Here is a 23,443-nt window from a genome sequence, read left to right on the forward strand (position 1 = left end):
GATTTAATATATTGTAGTGCCATTGTTCAAAAAAATTTTTTTTGTTTGCTCTGATATATTGCCATTATAGTGATGTTCTTGTTTATAAGAAGTTTATAAGAAGTCTTGTTTATGAGAAGTCTTTTAGAACCTCTTTCAGGGCCAGTTTGGTGATGGTTGCCTCCTTTAACTGTTGTTTGTCTAAGAAGGTTTTGATCCCTCCATCTAGTTTGAATGAAAGTCTAGCAGGATATATTATCCTTGGTTGAAACCCTTTTTCATTCAGGGCTCAATAGATATCTTGACATTCTCTTCTGGCTTTTAGAGTTTGAGTGGAGAAGTCTGCAGATAATCTTATGGGTTATCCCTTGTATGTGACTTTTTGTTTCTCTCTTGCAGCCTTTAGGATCCTTTCTTTATCCTTATTTCTTCTCATTGTGACTATGATGTGTCTTGGTGTCTTCAGGTCTGGGTTGATTCTGTTTGGTACTCCCCAGGCCTCTTGAATCTTGATGTCCTTTCTATTATTCAGGTCTGGGAAGTTTTCTTGTATTATTTCCTCTAGAATGTTTGCTTCCCCTTCCTCTCTTTCTTCCTCTGGCAGGCCAATTATACAAATGTTACTTCTTTTGAGATCATCCCATATGTCTTTGTTGTTGTTTTCAGTGTCTCTCAATATCTTTTTAAGCTCTTTTACCTCTTTCTTAGTTTTCTATAACTCATCCTCTATCTGACTAATTCTGTTTTCTGCTTCTGTTAGTCTGATTTCCCTTGCCACAGCTTCTTTCTTCATTACAGCTTTTTCAGCTTTCAGTTCTCTAATTGCCTCAAGATAATCAGTATTCTCCTTGGGGGTCTCAACTGTTGTTTCCCTAATATTGCCATTCCTTTCCTCCAATGTTGTTTTCATTTCTGTGATTAATAAGTTTATTATTGCTTGCATACTTTTCTTATCTATGGTTACTTCTGGCTGATTTGTATTTCTTCTGGGCTCTTGTCTTCATTCATTGGAGTAGCAGTTTTATTTGTTTTTGATCTACCCATTTTTTTGATTTATGTGTTTCTTTTTTTATGCTCTGTTGTTCCTCAGTTGTTGTGTCTTGAGTACAAGCAACACTGTACTAAATACCTTTATGACAATTGCACTCACCAATATCAGGAATTACAGTAGCAACTGAAGCAAGTATTGAAGCAGTTTAATCACTACCAGTTAGCCAAACAATTTCTCCAGTCTGTGAAAAAATAGTAACCAAATCTTAGTGAAGAAGAAAGAGAAAAAGAAAGAAGTGATAGCAAGAATAGACAGTTATGCGAATCTACTATCCACTGTATATTCTAGGGGTAACAAGAGGGGAAAGGGAAGCAGAGCAGAGATACACACATAGAGAGTCCACTCTGAGTCAGATTTCTTCCCCAAAATAATTCACAAATTCAGAAAGGCAAGGAAGAAGGAAGAAGTGTATGACAAGATAAAAAAAAAAGAAAAAAGAGGCAAGAGAGAGAAAAGAGAAAAGATAAGAAAAAGAGCTGTAATTAAAAAGCAGTGAAAGGAAAGGTTTTTTTTTATTACTTTATTTTTAATTTGATTTAATTTTTTTAATTAGCTAGGACGAGGAGGGAGGGGAGAGTCTGTAGAGGAGGTAGGAGTAACGAGACAAGTTCCTCCCACAATAGATAAGATGCCCACTACCCTAGCAATGAAAGATACCCTAAGAGTTAATTCTGATCAACCTAAAGGGGGGGAAGATATATGCCTTTATATAATATTAATAATTAAATAGAGTAGGGTAAAAAAAAAAAAAACACCCTGTCCCAGATTACCTCAAATCTCGTGATCAGAGGCAGCTGATTGTTAAGAAAGAGAAAAAAAAAAAACCTCAGGACTAGACAAGGATAGCTGAAATAGACAGTTATGCAGATTTACTATCCACTGTATATTCTAGGGGTAGCTAGAGGAGGAATGGATGTTGAGCAGAGATACTCACAGTGAGAGTCCAACTCTGAGTCAGAATTCTTTCCCAAAATAATTTCCAAATGTGTATCAGTCAATTCAAAAAAGCACACTGTTTCGTGGTGTGGGAGCTGGGTCCTGTGGCTTTGGAAGCTGTAGGATTAAGGAAGAAAGGATGACAAGAATGAGAAAAAGAGAGAGAGAAAAAAGAAAAAGATAAGTAAATGAACAGTCATAAAAGAGTGGTGAAAGGAAAGAGTTTATTTATTTATTTATTCATTTTAATTATTTAATTAGCTATGCAGTGTGAGGTGAGGGGGGTTTTGGCTACTTAGAAAGAAAAAAGGCCAGAGGTTTCAAAAGGGTATAGACTTAGAATGAATGATACTCCCTGGTGGGACAGGAATTTTGGTAAAATGGAGTTTGGCAGGGGAGCCTGCTAGGAGCTGGTCCCCAGGGATTGGTTATTGGGGGGGGGAAGGGGGAGGAGGTATACTTAATAATTTAAAAGAAAGAAAAAAAAATTTTCCCTTTTTTCCTACTCTATATTTTAACCCAAATTAAGTTATAGTCACCGCCTTGGTGTCACCGCTAGGACCCCTTATTGACTGGCCTACTAAAGGCAGAAAATCCTACCATTTCCAGAAGATGTGGTCAGAGCTCAAGCCACTAACAGCTTCTCAGTCCGCCATCTTCCGGGAACCCAAAATTTTATTCTTATTGAAGTCTGGGGAGGGGGGCAGATGGTGACTTATTCAGTTGAGTGCACACATTACCAAGCACAAGGACTCAAGTTAACAGCCCCATCCCCACCTATGGGGGAGGTATGGTGGGGTGGGTTGGAAAGCTTCACAAGCAGTGAAGCAGGCTTGCAGATGTTTCTCTTTCTCCCTACTCCTCCTCCTTTTAGTTTCTCTCTGTCATATTTAATAAAAAATAAACAAAATAAAAATTTAAAAAGGGGGGGAGGTGGTAGCGCCCTTGCGCAAAGCTCAAGGACCTGTATAACGATCCTGTTTCAAGCCCACGACTCCTCATCATGTAGGGGATCACTTCACAAGCAGTGAAACAGGACTGCAGGTTCTGTCTTTCTCTCCCCTTCTATGTCTTCCCCTCCTCTCTCAATTTCTCTTTGTCCTATCCAAAAACAACAGCAATAGCAATAACAACAGCACAGGCAGCAAGATGGGAAAAAATGGCCTCCAGGAACAGTGGATTTATGGAGCAGGCACTGAGCCTCAGTGATAACCCTGGAGGCAAAATAAATAAATAAAATATAAAAAAAGAAAAAATATATCTTAAAAGATCTCAGGCATTATAGCCTTATATTGAGTTTAGGTATGTATCCTTTTTTGCTAACTTGCAACCTCTATCTTTCAGGGATCTGCTACCGGGTTGTATAGTCTCAAAGTTCTGTGTTTTATTCAGTTCATTTTTCTTTTCATTTTCTCTATTTTCTACAGATTAGTGAGACCAGATGATATGGTGTTGGTTTTTGTCTGACTTATTTCACTCAGCACTATTCCCTCTAAGTCTTCCATTTTGCTATATATGCAGATTTCACCTTTCCTCGAAGCCTAGTGGTATTCCATTATTGTAATCTTTATTTTAAATGCCTGGGGGATAATATCTCTCCTTGTGCATAAAGCTAGGAAACAAATACAGAGAAACAGCAGAGATAGATATTTGTATCGCGTCCTGTGTCTTGAGAAGAGTCTGATACTATAGTTTGGGAGGTAGCTCCCTGCAGACCCCAATATTTATGTAAACACTGCCATTTCTCTCTCTGCAGCTGAGTGTGGAGGTCAGATCCAAGCTGCCACCTCTGGGCGTATCCTGTCCCCAGGCTACCCATCACCTTATGACAACAACCTGCACTGCACTTGGGTAATAGAGGCCGATCCAGGAAAGACCATCAGGTACGTGCTTCCCTCTTTTCAGAAATATGGGGGTTAAACTTGTCTTCTGCTTTGTGTTGAGAGTGTTCTTATAGTACTGGACACTAATGTCTGAAATGTAGGCTAGAATATAAATATGTGACTGTATTCTTCATCTTCTCGAATGCTTGCTTTGTATGCCTTTGAAAACATGTGCTAAGTCATCTGTTAAAAAAAAAGGTGAAAGGAAATATATTACTGAGCTTTTGGATGCATAACAAATTGACCCCTTGAACTGAACTACTTGGAATATTAATCGTTGTTTCTCTGCTTATGGAATTGAGGGAAATAGTTGTCTCTCTGCCCCTGACTTTGATGGAGGACCTGGACAGTTCTTAACCAGGCAGGCATGCTGAGTGGTTCAGGAGGGCTCTCAGGGGTATGTGTCTCTTAGCACAAACAGAAGACTGAGCCTCTTTATACCAGGTTTCTATTCTTTTCGCAGACTGACCATAGTTGAAGATTCCTAGCAGTAAAGAAGTAAGAGACTTTGAACTTCCTTTGACACCACCATTCCATCAACTTTGTAAATGTTCAGTTTGCCAAAGCAACTCTTTTTTTTAAAAAAAATTATTTATAAAATGGAAATACTGACGAGATCATAGGATAAGAGGGTACATTTCTACACATTGCCCACCCCCAGAGCTCCATATCTCATTCCCTCCCTTGATAGCTTTGCTATTCTTTATTCCTCTGGGAGTATTGACCCAGGATCATTGTGGGTTGCAGAAAGTGGAAGGTCTGGTTTTTGTAACTGCTTCTCCGCTGAACATGGGCCTAGGAAGGTCGGTCCATACTCCCAGCCTGTCCCTCTCTTTCCCTATTGGTGGTGGTGGTGGTGGGGGAGACTCTGGGGAAGCGGGGCTCCAAGACACATGGTGGGGTCCTCTACCTAAGGAATTCCAGTTGGCATCATGGTATCATCTGGAAGCTGGTGGCTGAAATAATAATGCAGAACAATATGGACAAAATATGTTTGGAGTAAATATACTCTTTTAATGGAAGTAGAAACAAATACATATTGAAACTGGGCAGGCAGAGGTGGGAAGAAAGTGTGGTCACTTGATAATGTACCAAAAGGAAGGATGCAGTGGACCAGGAGAGTATTCCAGTCTAAAGTCACACATATATAAGAATATCAGTAAGAATGGCAGTAAACATTGCAAGGATTTAAGCAGGAGTATTGTTCTATTACAATCCACAGTTCCAAGTTACTATGGTGAATTTTAGTGTATTAAGGGTCTCATGTATGTGTGGCCAGATTTTTTATTCTATATTTTTAGAGAAAGTGGTAGGGAGTAAGAAATATTTCTACTATTTAAGAGAAGAGAGAGAAGAATTAATTTATGTACTGAATTAACATAAATGATTTATTAGATTATGATTGATCTATTGGGAGTAAGAATAAGGTATACATAGTAGAATTTAAGATTCTGTATTCTTCATGAAAAGCAGTGCAGTCACTTTTCCATTAAACTAAGTAAAATTAAATATTTGTTCTTTACTTGAATGCCAGAATATTTGATCTGAGTAATATAAATGCCATTGCATGAGTTTTGATCTTTATAAATCCTAGGAATTATCTATGAATCATGAAATGACTTTACATAAATAGGATATGTTTTCTTATAGGAGGATTTCAGGGTTTTTTTTTGTACTCCTTATAATTCCTTTGTGATTTGTTTTGCAAGAATTAGAATAGATACTGTGTTCTTCTAAATTCAAACCAAGCAGTGAATTCACTCTTTGCAGGTGAATCTAACACTTCATTAACATTTTAATAAGAAAAGAAAAATGAAATTAATAAAGAATGAGTTGAAGTAATAAAACATGTACAACTTTCTTAGCATAAGCTGACTTAACAATTATCATTCTATAACTGGGAAAGGCATTTAATATATCAATATATTGTTGTGGAAATTGTTTTCTTCTCTTATGTATTTTCGAATATGAGATTCTCACCTAGCCAATTTTTCAAATAAATCTTTTTACTCCAGGCATAAAGTTCTTCCTAATAATAAAGACGCTAAGAAGGGATCTTAAGTATTTATAAGCCATTTATAAATTTACTTACCTGGTAATCAAATCCATGCAAAATGTGTCGGAGGAAAACCTAAGAAATCAAACAGGAAGCTCTTGGAAATTATCAGGCAAGATAGTAAGGTATCAGGCTACAAAACTGACATACAAATGTTGGTGGCATTCCTCTGTGCAAACACTAAGAAGAAATCCAGAAGTCAATCCCTTTTACTATAGACACAAGAACAACAAAATATCTAGGAATGAACCTAACAAAATAAGAAAGACCTGTATACTGAAAATTATGAGTCACTATTCAATGAAATAGAAAAAGATACAAAGAAGTGGAAAGATATCCCATGTTTATGGGTTGGAAGAATTAACATCTAACATCAAATGATTTTTTTTTTTTTGGCTTTCAGGGTTATCAGTGGGGCTTGGTGCCTGCACCATGAATCCATAGTGAAATCAATGTGGATTCATAGAGAAATCAAGAGAGGAGGGGAAGATAAGGGGAGAAAGATAGACACACGCAGACCTGCTTTCCCACTTGTGAAGTGACTCCTCTGCAGGTGGGGAACCAGGGGCTTGAACCGGGATCCTTATGCTAGTCCTTGCACTTTGAGCCATGTGCACTTAACATGATTTGCTACTGCCGAGCCTCCCAAAATGCATATTCTACCCAGAACCATGTACAAATTTAATGCAATGCCCATCAAGTTCCCACTCAATATTTTTTAGGAGAATAGAACAAAAGCTACAAATGTTTCTTTGGAACCTGTAAATACTGGAATTTCCAAAACAGTCTTGAGAAGAAAAAGCAGGACTGGAGGCATACATTCCCAAATCTCAAACTGTGTTATAGGGTCATTGTAATCAAAACTGCATGGTACTGGAATATAAATAGACACACTGGCCAGTGGAATAGAATTGAATGTCCAACAATAAGCCCCCACACGTATGGACAAATAATCTTTGACAGAGGTGCCCAGATTATTAAATGGGGAGTGGAGAGTCTCTTCACTCAAATGGTGTTGTAAATATTGGGTTGAAACATGCAGAAAAATGAAACTGACCCACTACATATCACCAGAAACAAAAGTAAATTTCAAGTGGATCAAAGAGTTGGATGTTAGACCAGAAACTATCAGATACTTAAAGGACAATATTGGCAGGACTCTTTTCCATCTAAATTTTATAGGCATATTTAATTATATGAATCTAATTGCAAGGAAAATTAAAACAAAAAAATAATGGGACTACATCAAATTAAAAAGTTTCTGCATATCAAAAGAAACAACCATCCAAACAAAGAGTGACCTCTTACAGAATGAGAAAAGATCTTTGCATGTTGTACATCAGAAAAGAGGCTAATCACCAAAATATTTAAAGATCTCACTAAACTCAGCAAAAAAAAAAAAAAATCCCATCCAAAAATGGGGAAAGGATATGAACAGAATATTCTCCATAGAAGAGATTCAAAAGGCCAACAAACATATGAAAAAATGCTCCAAGTCATTGATTGTCAGAGAAATGCAAATAAAGACAACAGTGAGATACCACTTCACTCCTATGAAAATGCCATACTCTAGAAAAGATAGCAGCTACAAATGCTGGAGATGTAGTGGGGAAAATAGATCTTGGACTGGAGTTGGTGTAAAAGACTGGGGTGAAGGGCAGGGTTCAGGTCCTGGAACATGATGGCAGAGGAGGACCTACTGGAGGTTGAATTGTTATGTGGAAAACTGAAAAATATTACACATGTACAAACTACTGTATTTTGCTGTCGACTTTGAACCATTAATCCCCCCAAAAAGAAAAGAGAGACTAGAACATGCTTGGCCATAGGTGGCACCAATGTAACACACAACAAGTTTAACTCTTGTAAATTCTGTACACTAACACTGAACTACCTTCCTAGTTACTAAAATGCTTTCTGAGAATACCTATTGTGCCTATATTTTAAAATAGTTCATGTATTAGTTAAGTTAATTTGAAAAATAATTTTCAGTCATCAGTGGCTATGTTAATAGTCATTGCACTATCATATAGGAAAAATAAAACTTTTCATATTAAACATTAAAAAAAGGTTTTGTGGAGCTCTCTTCTTTATGAGCATATGTGTTGTTTTAGTATGGTAATTTAGAAAATCAATATTAAGATACATAGAAATTATGCTTGAAATACTAACATTCGCAAAAACAGAATTTAGTATTGGTGTTTTTAAAGTTATTTTTATTTATTTATGATTGGATAGAAACAGAGAGAAATTGAGTGGGGAAGAGGGACATAAAGAGGGAAAGAGACAGAGAGACACCTGCAACCCTTCTTCACCACTTGTGAAGCTTTCCCTTTGCAGGTGGGGACGAGGGGACTGAACCTGGGTCCTTGTGAACTATGTGCACTTAACCAGGTTTGCCGCTGCCTGGCCTCTTGATTTGGTATTAGTCTTATTATGCATTGGGTAATTTACTAAGGCTTGATTGCTTTCATTGGTGATATACCCATTATCACCTGCATTGCTTACATGAAAGTAAAGAATACATAAATAATAGAAACATGAGACCAGGGTTTGAAAGAATTACTGAAACATCTCCCATATGAAGTGACTTTTTACCATTTGTATCCTTTTATCCAGTCATATTATGATTTTAATATAAAATTTTGTTTATTAATATTACCAGAGAATACTACTCAGTTATATTTTGAGATGCAGGCAGGAATTGATCTTGGGACCTTGAAACCTTAGCCATGAAAGACTTTAACATTATGGCCTCCCTCTGGCCAACTTTTCCTCTTTCCTGTGTAAAAATGTAAATGGTTTTTATTCTCAAAGAATGAGTAAGCAACAAGACCTCAGAAATCATACAAAGCTGGTTTCCGTGCAGTGTTTATTGACCTTCCTTTGATTCCACTAAAGATGAGAGCAATTTTTGATATAAAACGTGGCTAGAACTTTTTTCTCTGAGTTAATATCAGAGGACCTCCAAAATAGGCACTGCTGCTGGGCACTTGGGCTTGGAAAGTCTTTGTAATTTTTATCATGCATACTATCAAGCAGTTACCTGAACTAACTTAGTTAATTAATTTTTTTATCACCAGGGTTTTAATGCTCTGGGGCAACTTTTCATACAGAGGGAGACTGATAGAGAAGGAAGAAAGACATAGCACCAATGCTTCCTCCACTGCTGTGGGCCAAGGGACAGATTCAAACTTGAGTCATGTGTGTGGCAAAGCCAGCACCATCTCAGGTGAACTATCTTGCTAGTCCTTGGATTTAATTTAAAGGCAAACCACAAGACATTATAATAATATATTTAGTCTTAAGAGTTAAATGCAAGCATTTCTTCAAGAAACCCATTTTATTTCACTATTTGCTGATAATCTACATAATAAAAGGAATGAAATTATAAATACCTTCAGTAATTCTATAGTAATTCTGTATTATTGTAGAAAACTCTGCTTTTCTACAATAATACACATATGTCTTAGTTTTAATTGCTTCTCTGTAATTGTTTGGAAAACCCTCTTAAAATGTAATTCTGCTCCTAATCACTCATTGGAAATTTTATTTGGAGGTATGGTTGAAGGGAATTCTTTCTGACAAGCTCATGTAGTATTTAGAGCATCAGAGGCATATCAAAAATTTATCAGAATTGTCAAAAACTGTCCTTGTAAGACTTCTAAAGGAAATGAAGTCTGGGGGCACAGTCCTGTTTCCCCAGGACATGTTTTTTAAGATGTAGCTTACAGGGATGGTGTTCTTGCTTTGTCATATACACAACCAAAGATTGACTGTATTGAAAGAAACTCTGGTCCTGTAGGGTCTTCTTATCTGAAGAAGTTATCCTGGAGTGGTAAAGTCCCAGTAGCAACAGCATTAAACAGAAAGGAAAGGGGTGGAGGGAGGCAGGCAGAGGGGCAGTAAAATAGTTCACTTTGCTTTACCATGCATGTGAGCCAAGTTGGAACCCAACACTCACCACATTGAAGGAGGAAACACAGGAAGGGGAGGAAGATCATCATAGCCACTACCAAACAGTCTCTAAGACTTCGTGAGAACTATGGTGATTGTCCTTGGGGTAGGGGCACAGAGTGCTGCTGGTGGATATGACCTGTAAGTGTATTCCTGTAATCTTATAATCATGTTAAAAAGTATTAAATCACTAATAACTTTAAAAAGAGATAATGTCAGCATCCAAAAGAAAAGGGAATTGTGGCTACATAGTTGGGCCCCAAGTGCAGGACTGCACTCCAGTCCTCACAGTGTAGTACTGCATGAGCCCTGCTGGCATGGTTCTCTTCCCAGTCAGGTGGGAGAGAGCTTGAGCAGGCAGATACAGGGATACTCCCCTCACTCTGACAATCTGGGTGAATGTCATTTCACTTACCAGGGCCACGTTATGTAAACATCAATTTACACAATACAATTTCTTTCCTGGCTACAACTGAGGATTGAATGAGGTGTTGCCTAAGTAGCAGAATTCTCTTTTAGCCCTTCAGGGTCCTATCACTTCTTCTTCTTCTAGCGTTTGCCCTTCTTCCTTAGCCAGTCAACAGCGTCAGGTTGAGCCTGATGTAAAGTTTCGAGACCTCCTTTGAATCTGGAGAGGCGGCAGTCGTTGACTATGTGGGTCATAGTCTGTCTGGAGCTGCAGGGGCAGTTTGGGCCGTCTCTGGCTCCCCAGCGATGGAACATAGCGGCGCACCAGCCATGGCCTGTTCGATAGCAATTGAGGAGGGCCCAATCATAACGTGCTAGGTCAAAGCCGGGTTGACGCTTGCAGGGGTCTGTGATGAGGTGTTTGTTCTTTACCTCAGCTGACTGCCAACTCTGTTTCCAAGAGTCTGGAACAGGGAAGTTCAGTGTAGGCGTAGGGGACCAGATTGGGTGACGAGACGTCAAGCGTTGGACAGGGTAGACGAAGATATCCGCGTATATTGGCAGGTCCGGTCGAGCGTAGATGTGGGAAATGAACTTAGATGATGCCGCATCCCGACGAATATCTGGCGGGGCGATGTTGCTAAGAACTGGCAGCCATGGAACCAGGGTGGAACGGATGGTACCAGAAATTACCCTCATGGAGGAATATAATTTGGAATCCACCAAGTGGACATGGGGGCTACGGAACCATACTGGGGCACAGTATTCTGCAGTGGAATAGCATAATGCCAGAGATGATGATCGTCCTATCACTGAACTAATGTCAGTAGTGCAGTACCTGGTCTACCTGGTCTTGGGCTTCTCCATTCAATATTGTGGGTTCAGTGGCCCCGGAATCTGCTGGGCAACTCACCCAAGACAGAGCCATGCATCTTTGACTCACATCCTTGTCTTCCAATAACCAGTTTTACTGATATCCTATATAAGTGGGTAGTCAGAAGGAAACTTTGTAAACAAGGTAGAATGAGTAACAGAAATGTGGCAGATGACAGCTCTAGGAGTAGAATTGGGGTGCCAGATATGGAGGAAGAGGGTTCCCACTGCTGCAGAGAAGAGATGACACTCTCAGGCCTGGGGTTGAAAGGAAATTCTTGCCATAAGGAGGAAAGTCTTGATTAACAAGGGAGGTGTCCTTGCTCCAGCAGAAAGGACTTTGGAAAATATGGAAGAAACTTGGAGTATTTTAGGATTATATGGAGCACAGAACAGAAAACTATAGAAGAAAGCCCAAGCTCCCTACCATCTCTTCTTTAATTTCAGCTTCTTACTTCCAGAGTGATTCCTTTCTGTCTTCTACGAGGTGGCAGAAGAGTTTGCTTTTTCAGTGCTTTTTTCTACTGTGCATTTTCTTGTCTTCCCTCATTTACAATACTCCCCAATAACAAAAATCAAGGTGTTTGTTATATTTCTCACAGTGTTATTTTGGTGAATTACACTGAGGTTTTTCCTAACAGACTCTGAGTGAGAAAAACATATTAATTAATAAAAGTAGTGTCTTGTGAATTCCACATTTGTTTACCACCCTCCTTTTCTACTGTGTTCAGTTCCTCTCTTCTTCTTCCCTCTCTTTTCTGACATTAATTTTCTCCCTACTGACCTTTCCAAATCCCCCCTTCATCGGGCCAATCTCTCACTTACCCTTACTAATCAGCAAACCTAAGCTCCTTAACTAGAACCCTCATACCCTCTAGACTTGGCTTCCTGTGCCTTCTCAAATTTATCTCACTCTACTCACGTGTGCTTGGTGTTTCTGCCAAAAGGAAGTATTAGTCCTAAGTCTCAAGCTTGTCATTACCTCTCCTTCTCTCTACCTGTATTCTGCCTAGTTTCTGCTCCTTGATTCCTGATTCTTCCCTTCTTCTAGGGCTGCTTAAAAAAATAAGTTCACTCTTGGGGCTGCTGGGTGGTGCTATATCCAGTACAGCAAACATGTTACCGACCTTGTGCAAGGGCCTGGGTTCAAGTTCCTAGGCCCCACCTAAGGGGGTATGGGGAGATTCATGAGCGTTCATGAGTGGTGGAGTATTGTTAAAGGTGTTTCTTCTTCACTCATGCAGGCATCAAATCCCAGCTATAAAATCCAAAATCCAGGAAAAAAAATCCTGGTTTCAAAGACAAACAAACAACACTTTCACTCTTATTATCTCATCTAAATATACTTTGCTTTCCTCCCTGAGCTCAACCTCTTCATCTGCCCATTTCCTTCCTTCTGAGATTTACCTGTACCAGTGTCTCAACCTCAGGATCACGCAGGCTGACATGGGAATATCATAGGCTTTTTTTCCTCTCAGTGTCTGTGAAATTCATGATTTTTAAAAACATTTTGTTTATTAATGAGAAAGATAGGAGGAGAGAGAGAAAGAGAACCAGACATCACTCTGGTACATGTGCTTCTGGGGATTGAATTTGGGACCTCCTGCTTGAGAGACCAGTGCTTTATCAGCTGCGCCACCTCCTGGACCACGAAATTCATGTTTTATTAACTCGTTATTTGCCTTCCACACACCCATATCCAGACCTTCATCAACTCTGCTGTGGCCTAAGCATCCAACAATGCTTCTCTTACTCACTGCCCCCAAGGAATATGCTTCAGTGTCTTTTTTTTTTATGTTTGGTTATCTTCATTTATTGGATAGAGACAGCCAGAAATAAAAAGGGAAGGGGGACATAGAGAGGGAGAGAGACAGAGACACAGATACAGAGAAGATACTACTTGTGAAGCTTTCCCCTTGCAAGTGGGGACCGAGGCTTGAACCCAGGTCCTTAGGCTTGCTTCCTAACATATGTGCCCAGGTGCGCTACTGCCTGCCCAAGCTTCAGTGTCTTTAGAAGAATACCCCTTACAGGATTCAGATGGTAGCGCAGTGGGTTAAGCACAGGTGGCGCAAAGCGTAAGGACCAGCATAAGGATCCCGGTTCAAACCCCCGGCTCTCCACCTGTAGGGGTATCACTTCACAGGCGGTGAAACAGGTCTACAGGTGTTTGTCTTTCTCTCCCCTCTCTGTCTTCCCCTCCTCTCTCCATTTCTCTCTGTCCTATCCAGCAACGACAACATCAATAATAGCTACAACAATAAAAAACAAGGGCAACAGAAGGGAATAAATAAATAAATATTTAAAAAAATAATAATCTTTTCATATAGTTTTAAATGCTATTTTGAAAAGTATAAGAACACACCCCCATCCCAAACCTCAGTGTTAGCATGTCAGCATACATCTCATATATACTTAAGTGTATACCACTGTACAGGTGTTTAGGATTAATGTCTGCCTCTCTGATAGATTTATTTTTGTTATCCAGTTTTTTTACTGTGCATAATCATAGAGCAAACAGTGAAACCTAAGTCTTGGCTTATGCTGATAATGAATAACTTAGAGTGAATTCTTAGGAGATTTTTTTCTGTGTTTCAGAGATAGAACATTTTTTGTGTACCTTAGTATAAATCCTTCTATAAAGCCAAGTCAATCATTTTACTTAGCCACACTTTTTTTTTTTTTTTTTTTTTTTTTTTGGTGATTGCGGATCCAAGGCATTTCTTTCATGGTTCCCACATCACCTTTTTTTTGTTTGTTTGTTTTTTTGTTTTCCATTCAGAGAGGGAGATGGAAAAAGAGGAGAGGCACTATAGTATCAGAGCTTTCTCTGATCTCCTAACACCTGCCCTGTGGTGCTGGGACTCAAACTTGCATAGTGCACATGACAAAGAACACATCATGTTTAGAGCTGTCTTAAAGCTGTCTCCAGTTTCTACTTGTCCACTTGTAAAAACAGTACTTTATTTGGTCATTTTGCGCAGTATTACTCCATTTATCTGTATGACATTCAAAATTATCTATTGAATATGTCTCCTTTAAAGAAAATATTTAGGAAAGAAATTATTTGTTGTTATTCTAGACTGCAGTTGAAATTTTGGCACACATATATATATGTATATACATATATATATATATAAATTTATTTTCTTAGTTGATACCAGAGTTATTGTTAGGGCTCAGTGTCAGCACTATGAATCCACTGTTCATGGTAGCCATTTTCCCCCTTTTTCCTAATATTTTTAATTTTTTAATTATCTTTATTTATTTATTGATAGAGACAGCCTGAAATCGAGAGGGAAGGGGGTGATAGAGAGGGAGAGAGTCAGAGAGACACTGGCAGCCCTGTTTCACCTCTCGTGAAGCTTTCCCCCTGCAGGTGGGGACTGGGGGCTTGAACCTGTGTCCTTGCGCACTGTGACAAGTTTGCTTAACCAGTTATGCCATCACCCAGCCCCCATATTTTTATTAGATAGAACAGAAAGAAATTGAGAGGGGACAGGAAGGTAGAGAGATGGAAAGAAAGCTAGACACCTGCTACTTTACTGCTTATGAAGTGAAGCAGACCCCCTGCAGGAAGGTAGTGGGGACTCCAACCTGGGTCCTTGTGTTTGGTTAATATATGTACTTAATGGGGCATATATTTTAATGGGTATATATTTTTATTATATTTTATATCTACAAATACAAACATAACATTTGATTTATCTATCACTAATCTAATTATTTTCACAAAAAATGGTATCATGAGATAATATTCTGACTTTTTTTCCCCAGTGAATAAAGTCTAAGTTTTATGTCCCCTCTTGTCATTGCAGCTCTTTCAATCAGGTCATTGACTAACATTTTATAGTAAAAAAATTCCCCATAATTTATTTAAACTGCACCTGTTGGAATACTGAAGTTGCTTTCAGTTTCTCACTGTTAAAGCTGTGCTACCTTCCTCCCAATATGTTTGCTTTAGGGCATTTTTTATGATGAACTTCTAAAGCTGAGCCGCTATGTGGACACATTTTAATTTTTCAAGCATTTATGAAATTCCTTTTAAGAAGAGTAGATATAGCCTCCAACAGCATATGGAAAGGAGTCCCTAGTCTTACGGAAACTGGACATAATCGTTTGAGTCATTTCCAGTCTCGCAGAATCAAGTCCTTATATTTGACTATTTCCATTTGTAGCTTAACTATTTCGACATTTTGGTGATATTTAAGCACGGTGTAGTCACTTCTCATCTCAAACCTGACTTCCACTGACTATTTTTCTAGCTACAAAGACCCTATCCCAACATCTGAGGCAGAATTAGTCTCAGGCCTATCTCTCTGACCTGTGACTGAATTTCTCCTATGCCTTCCTTTAAAGCAACTCAAGGATATCTCAAATCCTATCCAATTTCTAAACTTTCCCCACTTGGGGCAGGGGCTGTTATGGATGGGTTAGAGACTTACTGCATTTTTAATGACATGCTATTGTTATTGTGTCTATGTTGATTTTGTTGTATCACATTTTTGTTTGGACACATGAGACATTTTCCAGTTTGGCAAATTGGAGAGGGCACAACACATGCTTGCTGGCTTGTCTGTTGAACTTCTCATTTAAATACCACATATATGTAAAATTGTATAGATTCTAAGTGTATGGCTTATTCACAACTGAAAAATCTCCATATAAAACATGATTGGACAGTATCTACCAGAGATGAATGTAGGGTTCCTGACTACCCAGATCAGAGGCACATACTCAACAGAAACTGTATACATACCAGTAACACATAGAAGCATATTCTGCACAACACAAATGCTTAATATTTAAGGATACATAGCAGGGGGCAGGCGGTGGCACACCTGATTAAGTGTTCACATTACAGTGTGTAAGGACCCAGGTTCAAGCTCCTGCTCCCCACCTGATGGAGAAAGCTTCACGAGTGGTGAAAGCAGGGCTGCAGGTGTCTCTCTGTCTCTTTCCCCCTCTGTCTCATCCTCTCCTCTTAATTATTCTCTAAGAAATAATAAATAAAAAATAATGATACATAGTTGTGGCTTTTATATATAAAGCAGCACTAGATATATTTTTTTCACTGAATACATAGTACGAATAAAATGAATCACTGGGATTTGTGAACATATATTCTTTCCTGGTCATCTGTCTGTGAGTTGTCTCTCTAACAACTGATGTAAAACCAACAGTAAATGAGAAGCTTTCAATAAATATATTTAAGAAACATGTGTATTGCTGGTATTTTTGATACATTTCTTCTGTATGAGTTATATCTTTGGACAGAGAGATTTTTAACTTGTCTTAAAAAATTGTAATTCTGATAGAAATTTATTAAGGTATGGTAAAGAAAATGGTTATGTTCTAACTTCTGTTTTCATATTGGTATTTTGAATGAAGCACTCTAATTCCCCCCCCCAAAAAAAAAAAAAAAACAACCAACCAACAAAATATAAGGCCAGGTTTACCCCAGATTCAGAATAAATGTTAGCATCTGCATCTTTTCTCCTATTGGGGATGCTGCCATCTAGTGGATATTTCAGAATAGCATACACCTATGCTGATGAGATCTGTCCTTTGTGACCTGTGTACCCTAGCAAGCTTTAAACTGTAAGAGGAATACCATTTTCCATAGGACCATTACCATCCTGAAGTAATAACTTTGCAATCTCCCCACATACGTAATTCATGGAAGGAATTTCTTCCATCCTCTCTCATTCATAAGGGAGTGCATAATGTGTTTTTTCTCTCATCCAAAATGTCAGGTGACTGGAAGAAACACCTTGTTTTGGGCTGAGACTTAGGGTGTGTTATTTCAAGGAGACTAAAAGGCTGTGCTCTCTTCCTGCAGCCTCCACTTCATTGTGTTTGACACAGAGCTGGCGCACGACATCCTAAAGGTGTGGGATGGCCCTGTGGACAGTGACCTCCTGCTAAAGGAGTGGAGCGGCTCGGCACTGCCAGAGGACATCCACAGCACCTTCAACTCACTCACCCTGCAGTTCTCCAGTGACTTCTTCATCAGCAAGTCAGGGTTCTCCATTCAATTCTCAAGTAGGTGGAAACTGTTCTCACTTAGTCTGAACATCTTAACTGTCCTCATTTATCTGAATAGCTCACGTTTGCTGAGAGCATAGAACCTTGTCTGCTTAAGACTCCCCGACCCACCTGTAATGGTGTTGAGCATCATCAGTTGTAGCTTTGTCTGGCACTAAGTATCCCATATTTGTGTGTCTGCAGTGTAGCCTAGACATAGCTTCCGCTTTTGCTTTCCAGCTCTTTTTTAAAAATTTTTAAAAATATTTATTTATTTGTTCCCTTTTGTTGCCCTTGCTGATTTTATTGTTGTACTTATTATTGTTGTCGTTGTTGTTGGGTAGGACAGAGAGACATGGAGAGAGGAGGGGAAGACGGGGCGGGGAGAAATATAGACACCTGCAGACCTGCTTCACCACCTGTAAATTGACTCCCCTGCAGGTGGGGAGCCGGGGGCTCGAACAGGGATCCTTATGCCAGTCCTTGCGCTTCATTACTGCCCAACTCCCCTAGCTCATTTTATTTTATTATTATTATTTTTTTTATTTTCCCTTTTGTTGCCCTTGTTGTTTTTCATTGTTGTTGTAGTTATTGTTGTAATTGATGTTGTTGTTGTAAGATAGGACAGAGAGAAATGGAGAGAGGAGGGGAAGATAGGACAGACAGAAATGGAGAGAGGAGGGGAAGACAGAGGGGGAGAGAAAGAGAGACACCTGCAGACCTGTTTCACCGCCTTGTAAAGCGACTCCACTGCACGTGGGGAGCCGGGGGCTCTGGTCCTTGTGCTTTGCGCCACATGTGCTTAACCCACTGGGCTACCGCCTGATTCCCTCCCCAGCTCATTTTTAAAAATTTTTTTTATTATCTTTTTTTAATTTTTATTTTATTTATTTATTCCCTTTTGTTGCCCTGATTGTTTTTTATTGTTGTAGTTATTATTGTTGTCGTTGTTGGATAGGACAGAGAGAAATGGAGAGAGGAGGGGAAGATAGAGAGGAGGAGAGAAAGATAGACACCTGCAGACCTGCTTCACCGCCTGTGAAGCGACTCCCCCTGCAGGTGGGGAGCCGGGGTTCGAACCGGGATCCTTATGCCGGTCCTTGTGCTTTGCGCCACCTGCGCTTAACCCGCTGTGCTACAGCCCGACTCCCCCAGCTCATTTTTAAAGACTATTTTTTTAGAGAGAAAAAAGTGGGGTTTATTTTATTTATTTATTTATTTATTTATTTATTTATTTATTTATTTATTTATTTATGTGTGTTTGGCCATTCAATCTTCAGCATCCTTCAGATCACACCAGATCATCTGGTAGGGTCAGCCTTCCTCATAAAGCAGGCGACATTTGCACAAGAACACATTCAGACTCTTATTTCTCTCTAGTCAGAGCACTATAAGTCACATTGTGGATTTATATAGGGTAATGGACTTAGGTCAATTGAATACTTTCACAGGTTGCTAATAAAATTGAGGTCATAGTGTGCAAATTTTTTTTAACCTCTGGTCTCCCTATGTTTGAAGGCCTAAATGTGCAAACTGGTACTTGGTAAATGGTGTCTCTGTGTGGTAAAACTTTCCCCAGGATAAGGGCACAAATATTTAACATAAGTTTGCTCCAGTAATCTGCCTCAGAAAATATATTTCTATTCCAAGATTGTATTACTTGTGCTTTTTATTAGATAAAAATGTCCTCTACCATCGGCTATAGTGGTGAGATTAGGTGATAGATGTGTCATTTTCCTTAGTTGGCAAAACAAAATGTTGGTAAGACTATGAAGTTATGTTTCTTCTCCTTTGCTGTCTGTTCTATGCTTTTCTGCATATGAGAGATTTTTTTTTAGGTTCACAAAGAAATGAAGCAAAGGTACGGAGATATCCTCTATGCTTTGTGGACCCCCTAACCTACAAATCCACCCCACACTCTTTGTGCTCCATCAGATGGGAAACTGGTTACAGTGATAAACCAGCACTGACATGTCATCCCCCAGAGTCCACACCTGACATCTGAGTAACTTTGGTGGAGGATATTCTGTGGGTTCAAACAAGAGGACTTGTATCCATGTTATATGCTGTAGGAGGGACGAAGAAAAAGCCTGCTTAATTCTTTTTATCAGACTAAAATAGACTACAAAGAGATACCGTAGACGTAAGTTTGGCTGTGCCCTCATTCACAGGCAAATCCCATGTTTGAGTTTTAAGTATTATTGGTCTCCTGTGATTTCAAAATGTAATAAAAAATGAAACTTTAAAGAATTCTTTACCTCCCATAATTGAGAATTCCAACAGGACTGTAGGTACAAAGCAGAGATGACATTTATTCAATAGTATTCCATTGAATGAATATTATTATAAGAATGAATTATTGGATGGAAATACTTGAGGATTTGTAGTCTAAGAGACATTTGAATGGTCATCTTTTCCAGTGAACTTAGACCCTAGGATTTCTTTCTTTCTGTCTTCCATCCTTCCTTCCTTCCTTCCTTCCTTCCTTCCTTCCTCTTTCTTTCTTTCTTTCTTTCTTTCTTTCTTTCTTTCTTTCTTTCTTTCTTTCCTTCTCTCTTTCTCTCTCTTTCTTTCTATCTTTTATTTTTTTATTTTTAATTTTTTATTTAAGAAAGGATTAATGAACAAAAACATAAGGTAGGAGGGGTACAACTCCACACAATTCCCACCACCCAATCTCCATAACCCATCCCCTCCCATGATAGCTTTCCCATTCTCTAGCCCTCTGGGAGCATGGACCCAGGGTCGTTGCAGAAGGTAGAAGGTCTGGCTTCTGTAATTGCTTCCCCGCTGAACATGGGCGTTGACTGGTCGGTCCATACTCCCAGTCTGCCTCTCTCTTTCCCTAGTAAGGTGTGTCTCTGGGAAGCTGAGCTCCAGGACACATTGGTGGGGTCTTCAATCCAGGGAAGCCTAGCCAGCATCCTGGTGGCATCTGGAACCTGGTGATTGAAAAGAGAGTTAACATACGAAGCCAAACAATTTGTTGAGCAATCATGGATCCCAAGCTTGGAATAGTGGAGAGGAAGTTTTAGGGAGGTACTCACTGCAAACTCTAGTATACTTCTGCTTTCAGGTATATATTTTGCAGTAGTTTATGGATAGGTGTGCAGATAAGCTCTCTCTCACAGAAACTGGTGTATACCTAGGTTATGGGACTTTGTTAGAAAGTGAACTACCTGAGATGAAATTAGAGTGTACTATAAAAGGAAAGGTCTCACCCGAGTAATGAAGCTGAAGGGTTGTCATTCCACACGTGAAGTCTCTGGACACAGTCTGAGGTGAAGCATGTTGAAGTGACAATCATTGTGTTGGTTAGGTTGTGATCGGCGGATGCAATATTATTTGGTTTGGATTGGGAGATGCATATGGGAAAGTGGGCCCTATCCAAGAGGACAGCAGCAACAAATGCTGGAGAGGTTGTGGGGACAGAGGAACCCTTTTACATTGCTGGTGGGAATGTAAATTGGTACAGCCTCTGTGGAGAGCAGTCTGGAAAACTCTCAGAAGGCTAGACATGGACCTTCCATATGATCCAGTAATTCCTCTCCTGGGGTTATACCCCAAGGACTCCATAACACCCAACCAAAAAGAGGTGTGTACTCCTATGTTCATAGCAGCACAATTCATAATAGCTAAAACCTGGAAGCAACCCAGGTGCCCAACAGATGAGTGGCTGAGAAAGCTGTGGTATATATACACAATGGAATACTAGGCAGCTATCAAAAACAATGAACCCACCTTCTCTGACCCATCTTGGACAGAGCTAGAAGGAATTATGTTAAGTGAACTAAGTCAGAAAGATAAAGATGAGTATGGGATGATCCCACTCATCAACAGAAGTTGAGTAAGAAGATCTGAAAGGGAAACTAAAAGCAGGACCTGATCAAATTTTAAGTAGGGCACCAAAGTAAAAACCCAGTGGTGAGGGGTAGACATGCAACTTCCTGGGCCAGTGGGGGGTGGGAGTAGGCGGGAGGGATGGGTCACAGTCCTTTGGTGGTGGGAATGGTGTTTATGTACACTCCTAGCAAAATGTAGACATATAAATCAGTAGTTAATTAATATGAGAGGGGGGAAATCAATTGTATGTCTCAAAGTTTCTCAAAACACAAACTGAATCCTTTTAATATATAGGCTGTGTATTTGATATGTGGACTCTCTCAAAAGCCTAGACCAAGTAGATTAGAAGCATCCAATAGCACAGCTATATACAAGATACTGGATATTGTACAGGAAACCATAACAAAAGGACTTTTCAAAGTTAACCCAATTAACAAATAATGTGATGATAACATTAACTATCGATTGTCTTTTTGAACCCTAAGACAGCAGGAACCTCACATCTCCACTATAGAGTCCCTACTTCACCCAGTCCTTTCTATCTTTACCAAAGCACTGATCAGCTCTGGCTTATGGTGTGCGGGAGATTTCTAGGACTTTAATATTGGTTGCTGCTCTACTTCTCTGTTACACAACTGCACTCCAAGTGCCATAATTTTATTTTTCTCTTTATTTGTTCTTAAAATTCCTTCTTTAGGGGATCGGGCGGTGGCGCAGTGGGTTAAGCGCATGTGGCGCAAAGCGCAGGGACTGGCATAAGGATCCTGGTTTGAGCCCCCGGCTCCCCACCTGCAGGGGAGTCACTTCACAGGCGGTGAAGCAGGTCTGCAGGTGTCTATCTTTCTCTCCCCCTCTCTGTCTTCCCCTCCTCTCTCCATTTCTCTCTGTCCTATCCAACAACGAACAACATCAACAATGGCAATAATAATAACCCAACGAGGCTACAACAACAAGGGCAACAAAAGGGGGAAAAGATGGCCCCCAGGAGCGGTGGATTCGTGGTGCAGGCACTGAGCCCAACAATAACCCTGGAGGAAAAAAAAAACCTTCTTTAATTGCTTTCTATCTTCTCATTCTCTCTTGATTCTCTGTATTCCAGAGTCCACTCTATAGAGCACCCTTTGCTGGTTCTTACCTTTTCTCCATTAAACTGTAAGGGTTGCAAGCTTCCAGGGCTCATCTTTGTGTCTCTTTCCTCTCTATTGACTTTCATTCCCTAAATTTGACTCCTAGTCTCTAGAATAACCTCCTGGTTCCTCTTCCCTGAGCATCAAATGCTGCTGAGTAGCACTCTTCACTGTGAGTAGACATACAGAACAGACAACACATGGGACCAGACCACAGTCCTTCTAATCCACTCCTTCTCCAAACCTGGTATCCTTGAAATCTTTCTCATATTGGTAAATGTCAGTGCTACATGCTAGTTGCTTGGGACACAGATTTTACACTATTTATTTATTTATTTTGAATAGAGATAGAGGAATTGAGAGGGAAACACATACACACACAAGGGGGGGAAGGAGAGGTAGAGAGAGAGTGAGAAAGAGAGAGAGAGAACTACACACAGAGAGACACTGCTTACCACTCATGAAGATCTCCCCACCCTTTGCAGGTGGGAACTGGAAGCATGAACCTGGGTTCTTACACACTGTAATGTGTGCACTCTACCAGGTGTACCACCACCCAGCCCAGAGGACACAGTTATTTATTTATTTTTTGTTTTATTTATTTATTCCCTTTTGTTGCCCTTGTTTTTTTTATTGTTGTAGTTATTGTTGTTGTCGTTGTTGGATAGGACAGAGAGAAATGGAGAGAGGAGGGGAAGACAGAGAGGAGGAGAGAAAGATAGACACCTGCAGACCTGCTTCACCACCTGTGAGCGACTCCCCTGCAGGTGGGGAGCCAGGGTTCGAACCAGGATCCTTATGCCGGTCCTTATTTATTTATTAATTTTTAATTGCCATGAAAGTTATCACTGGGGCTTGCTACCTACATGACTTATTCACTGCCTGGGACATATCTTTTAAAGCTATGTTTTATAAGTCTCTGTATCCTTCTATACACAAATAATCTATTGGTAAGCTTACTAGGGTTTATAGTGAAAATAAATCACAATCCTCTCAACTCTTGTAGCCTGCACCCTATCAAACTGGGCTAAAATTAGACTGTTATCAGGCTCACTCTGTCTGACCATCAGCTATCTCATCTGCGTAGAGAACGAACGGGATGCATATCTAATGAAACAGTTCAGATGTCCTCTTCTCTTTGGTAGAACTCTTTGACTTCCTGTATCACAGAGACTCCAGTTCTCCCTTTTGTCAAACAGAAAAGTATAAAATCATCAGTCCAAACTCGCTCTCTATTGACTCTCGTCCAGTTCCTTCTGCATTCTCTGTCACTACCCCCAACTCCAGCTGATACCTCCTCCTT

The 23,443-nt window shown here is 39.7% G+C and overlaps 1 protein-coding gene across 1 annotated transcript in view; it reads left to right on the forward strand.

The window, feature by feature from the left end:
• Positions 1-23,443, forward strand: part of CSMD1 (CUB and Sushi multiple domains 1) — a 1,841,590-nt gene that overhangs the window by 1,599,283 nt on the left and 218,864 nt on the right. The window contains exons 25-26 of the mRNA XM_060184943.1: positions 3,723-3,849; positions 16,986-17,188. Of these exons, the coding sequence (XP_060040926.1) occupies positions 3,723-3,849; positions 16,986-17,188 (330 nt within the window). The remainder of the gene's footprint in view (positions 1-3,722; positions 3,850-16,985; positions 17,189-23,443) is intronic.

Source organism: Erinaceus europaeus, chromosome 2, assembly GCF_950295315.1.
Source record: "Erinaceus europaeus chromosome 2, mEriEur2.1, whole genome shotgun sequence".
Classification (NCBI taxonomy): domain Eukaryota; kingdom Metazoa; phylum Chordata; class Mammalia; order Eulipotyphla; family Erinaceidae; genus Erinaceus; species Erinaceus europaeus.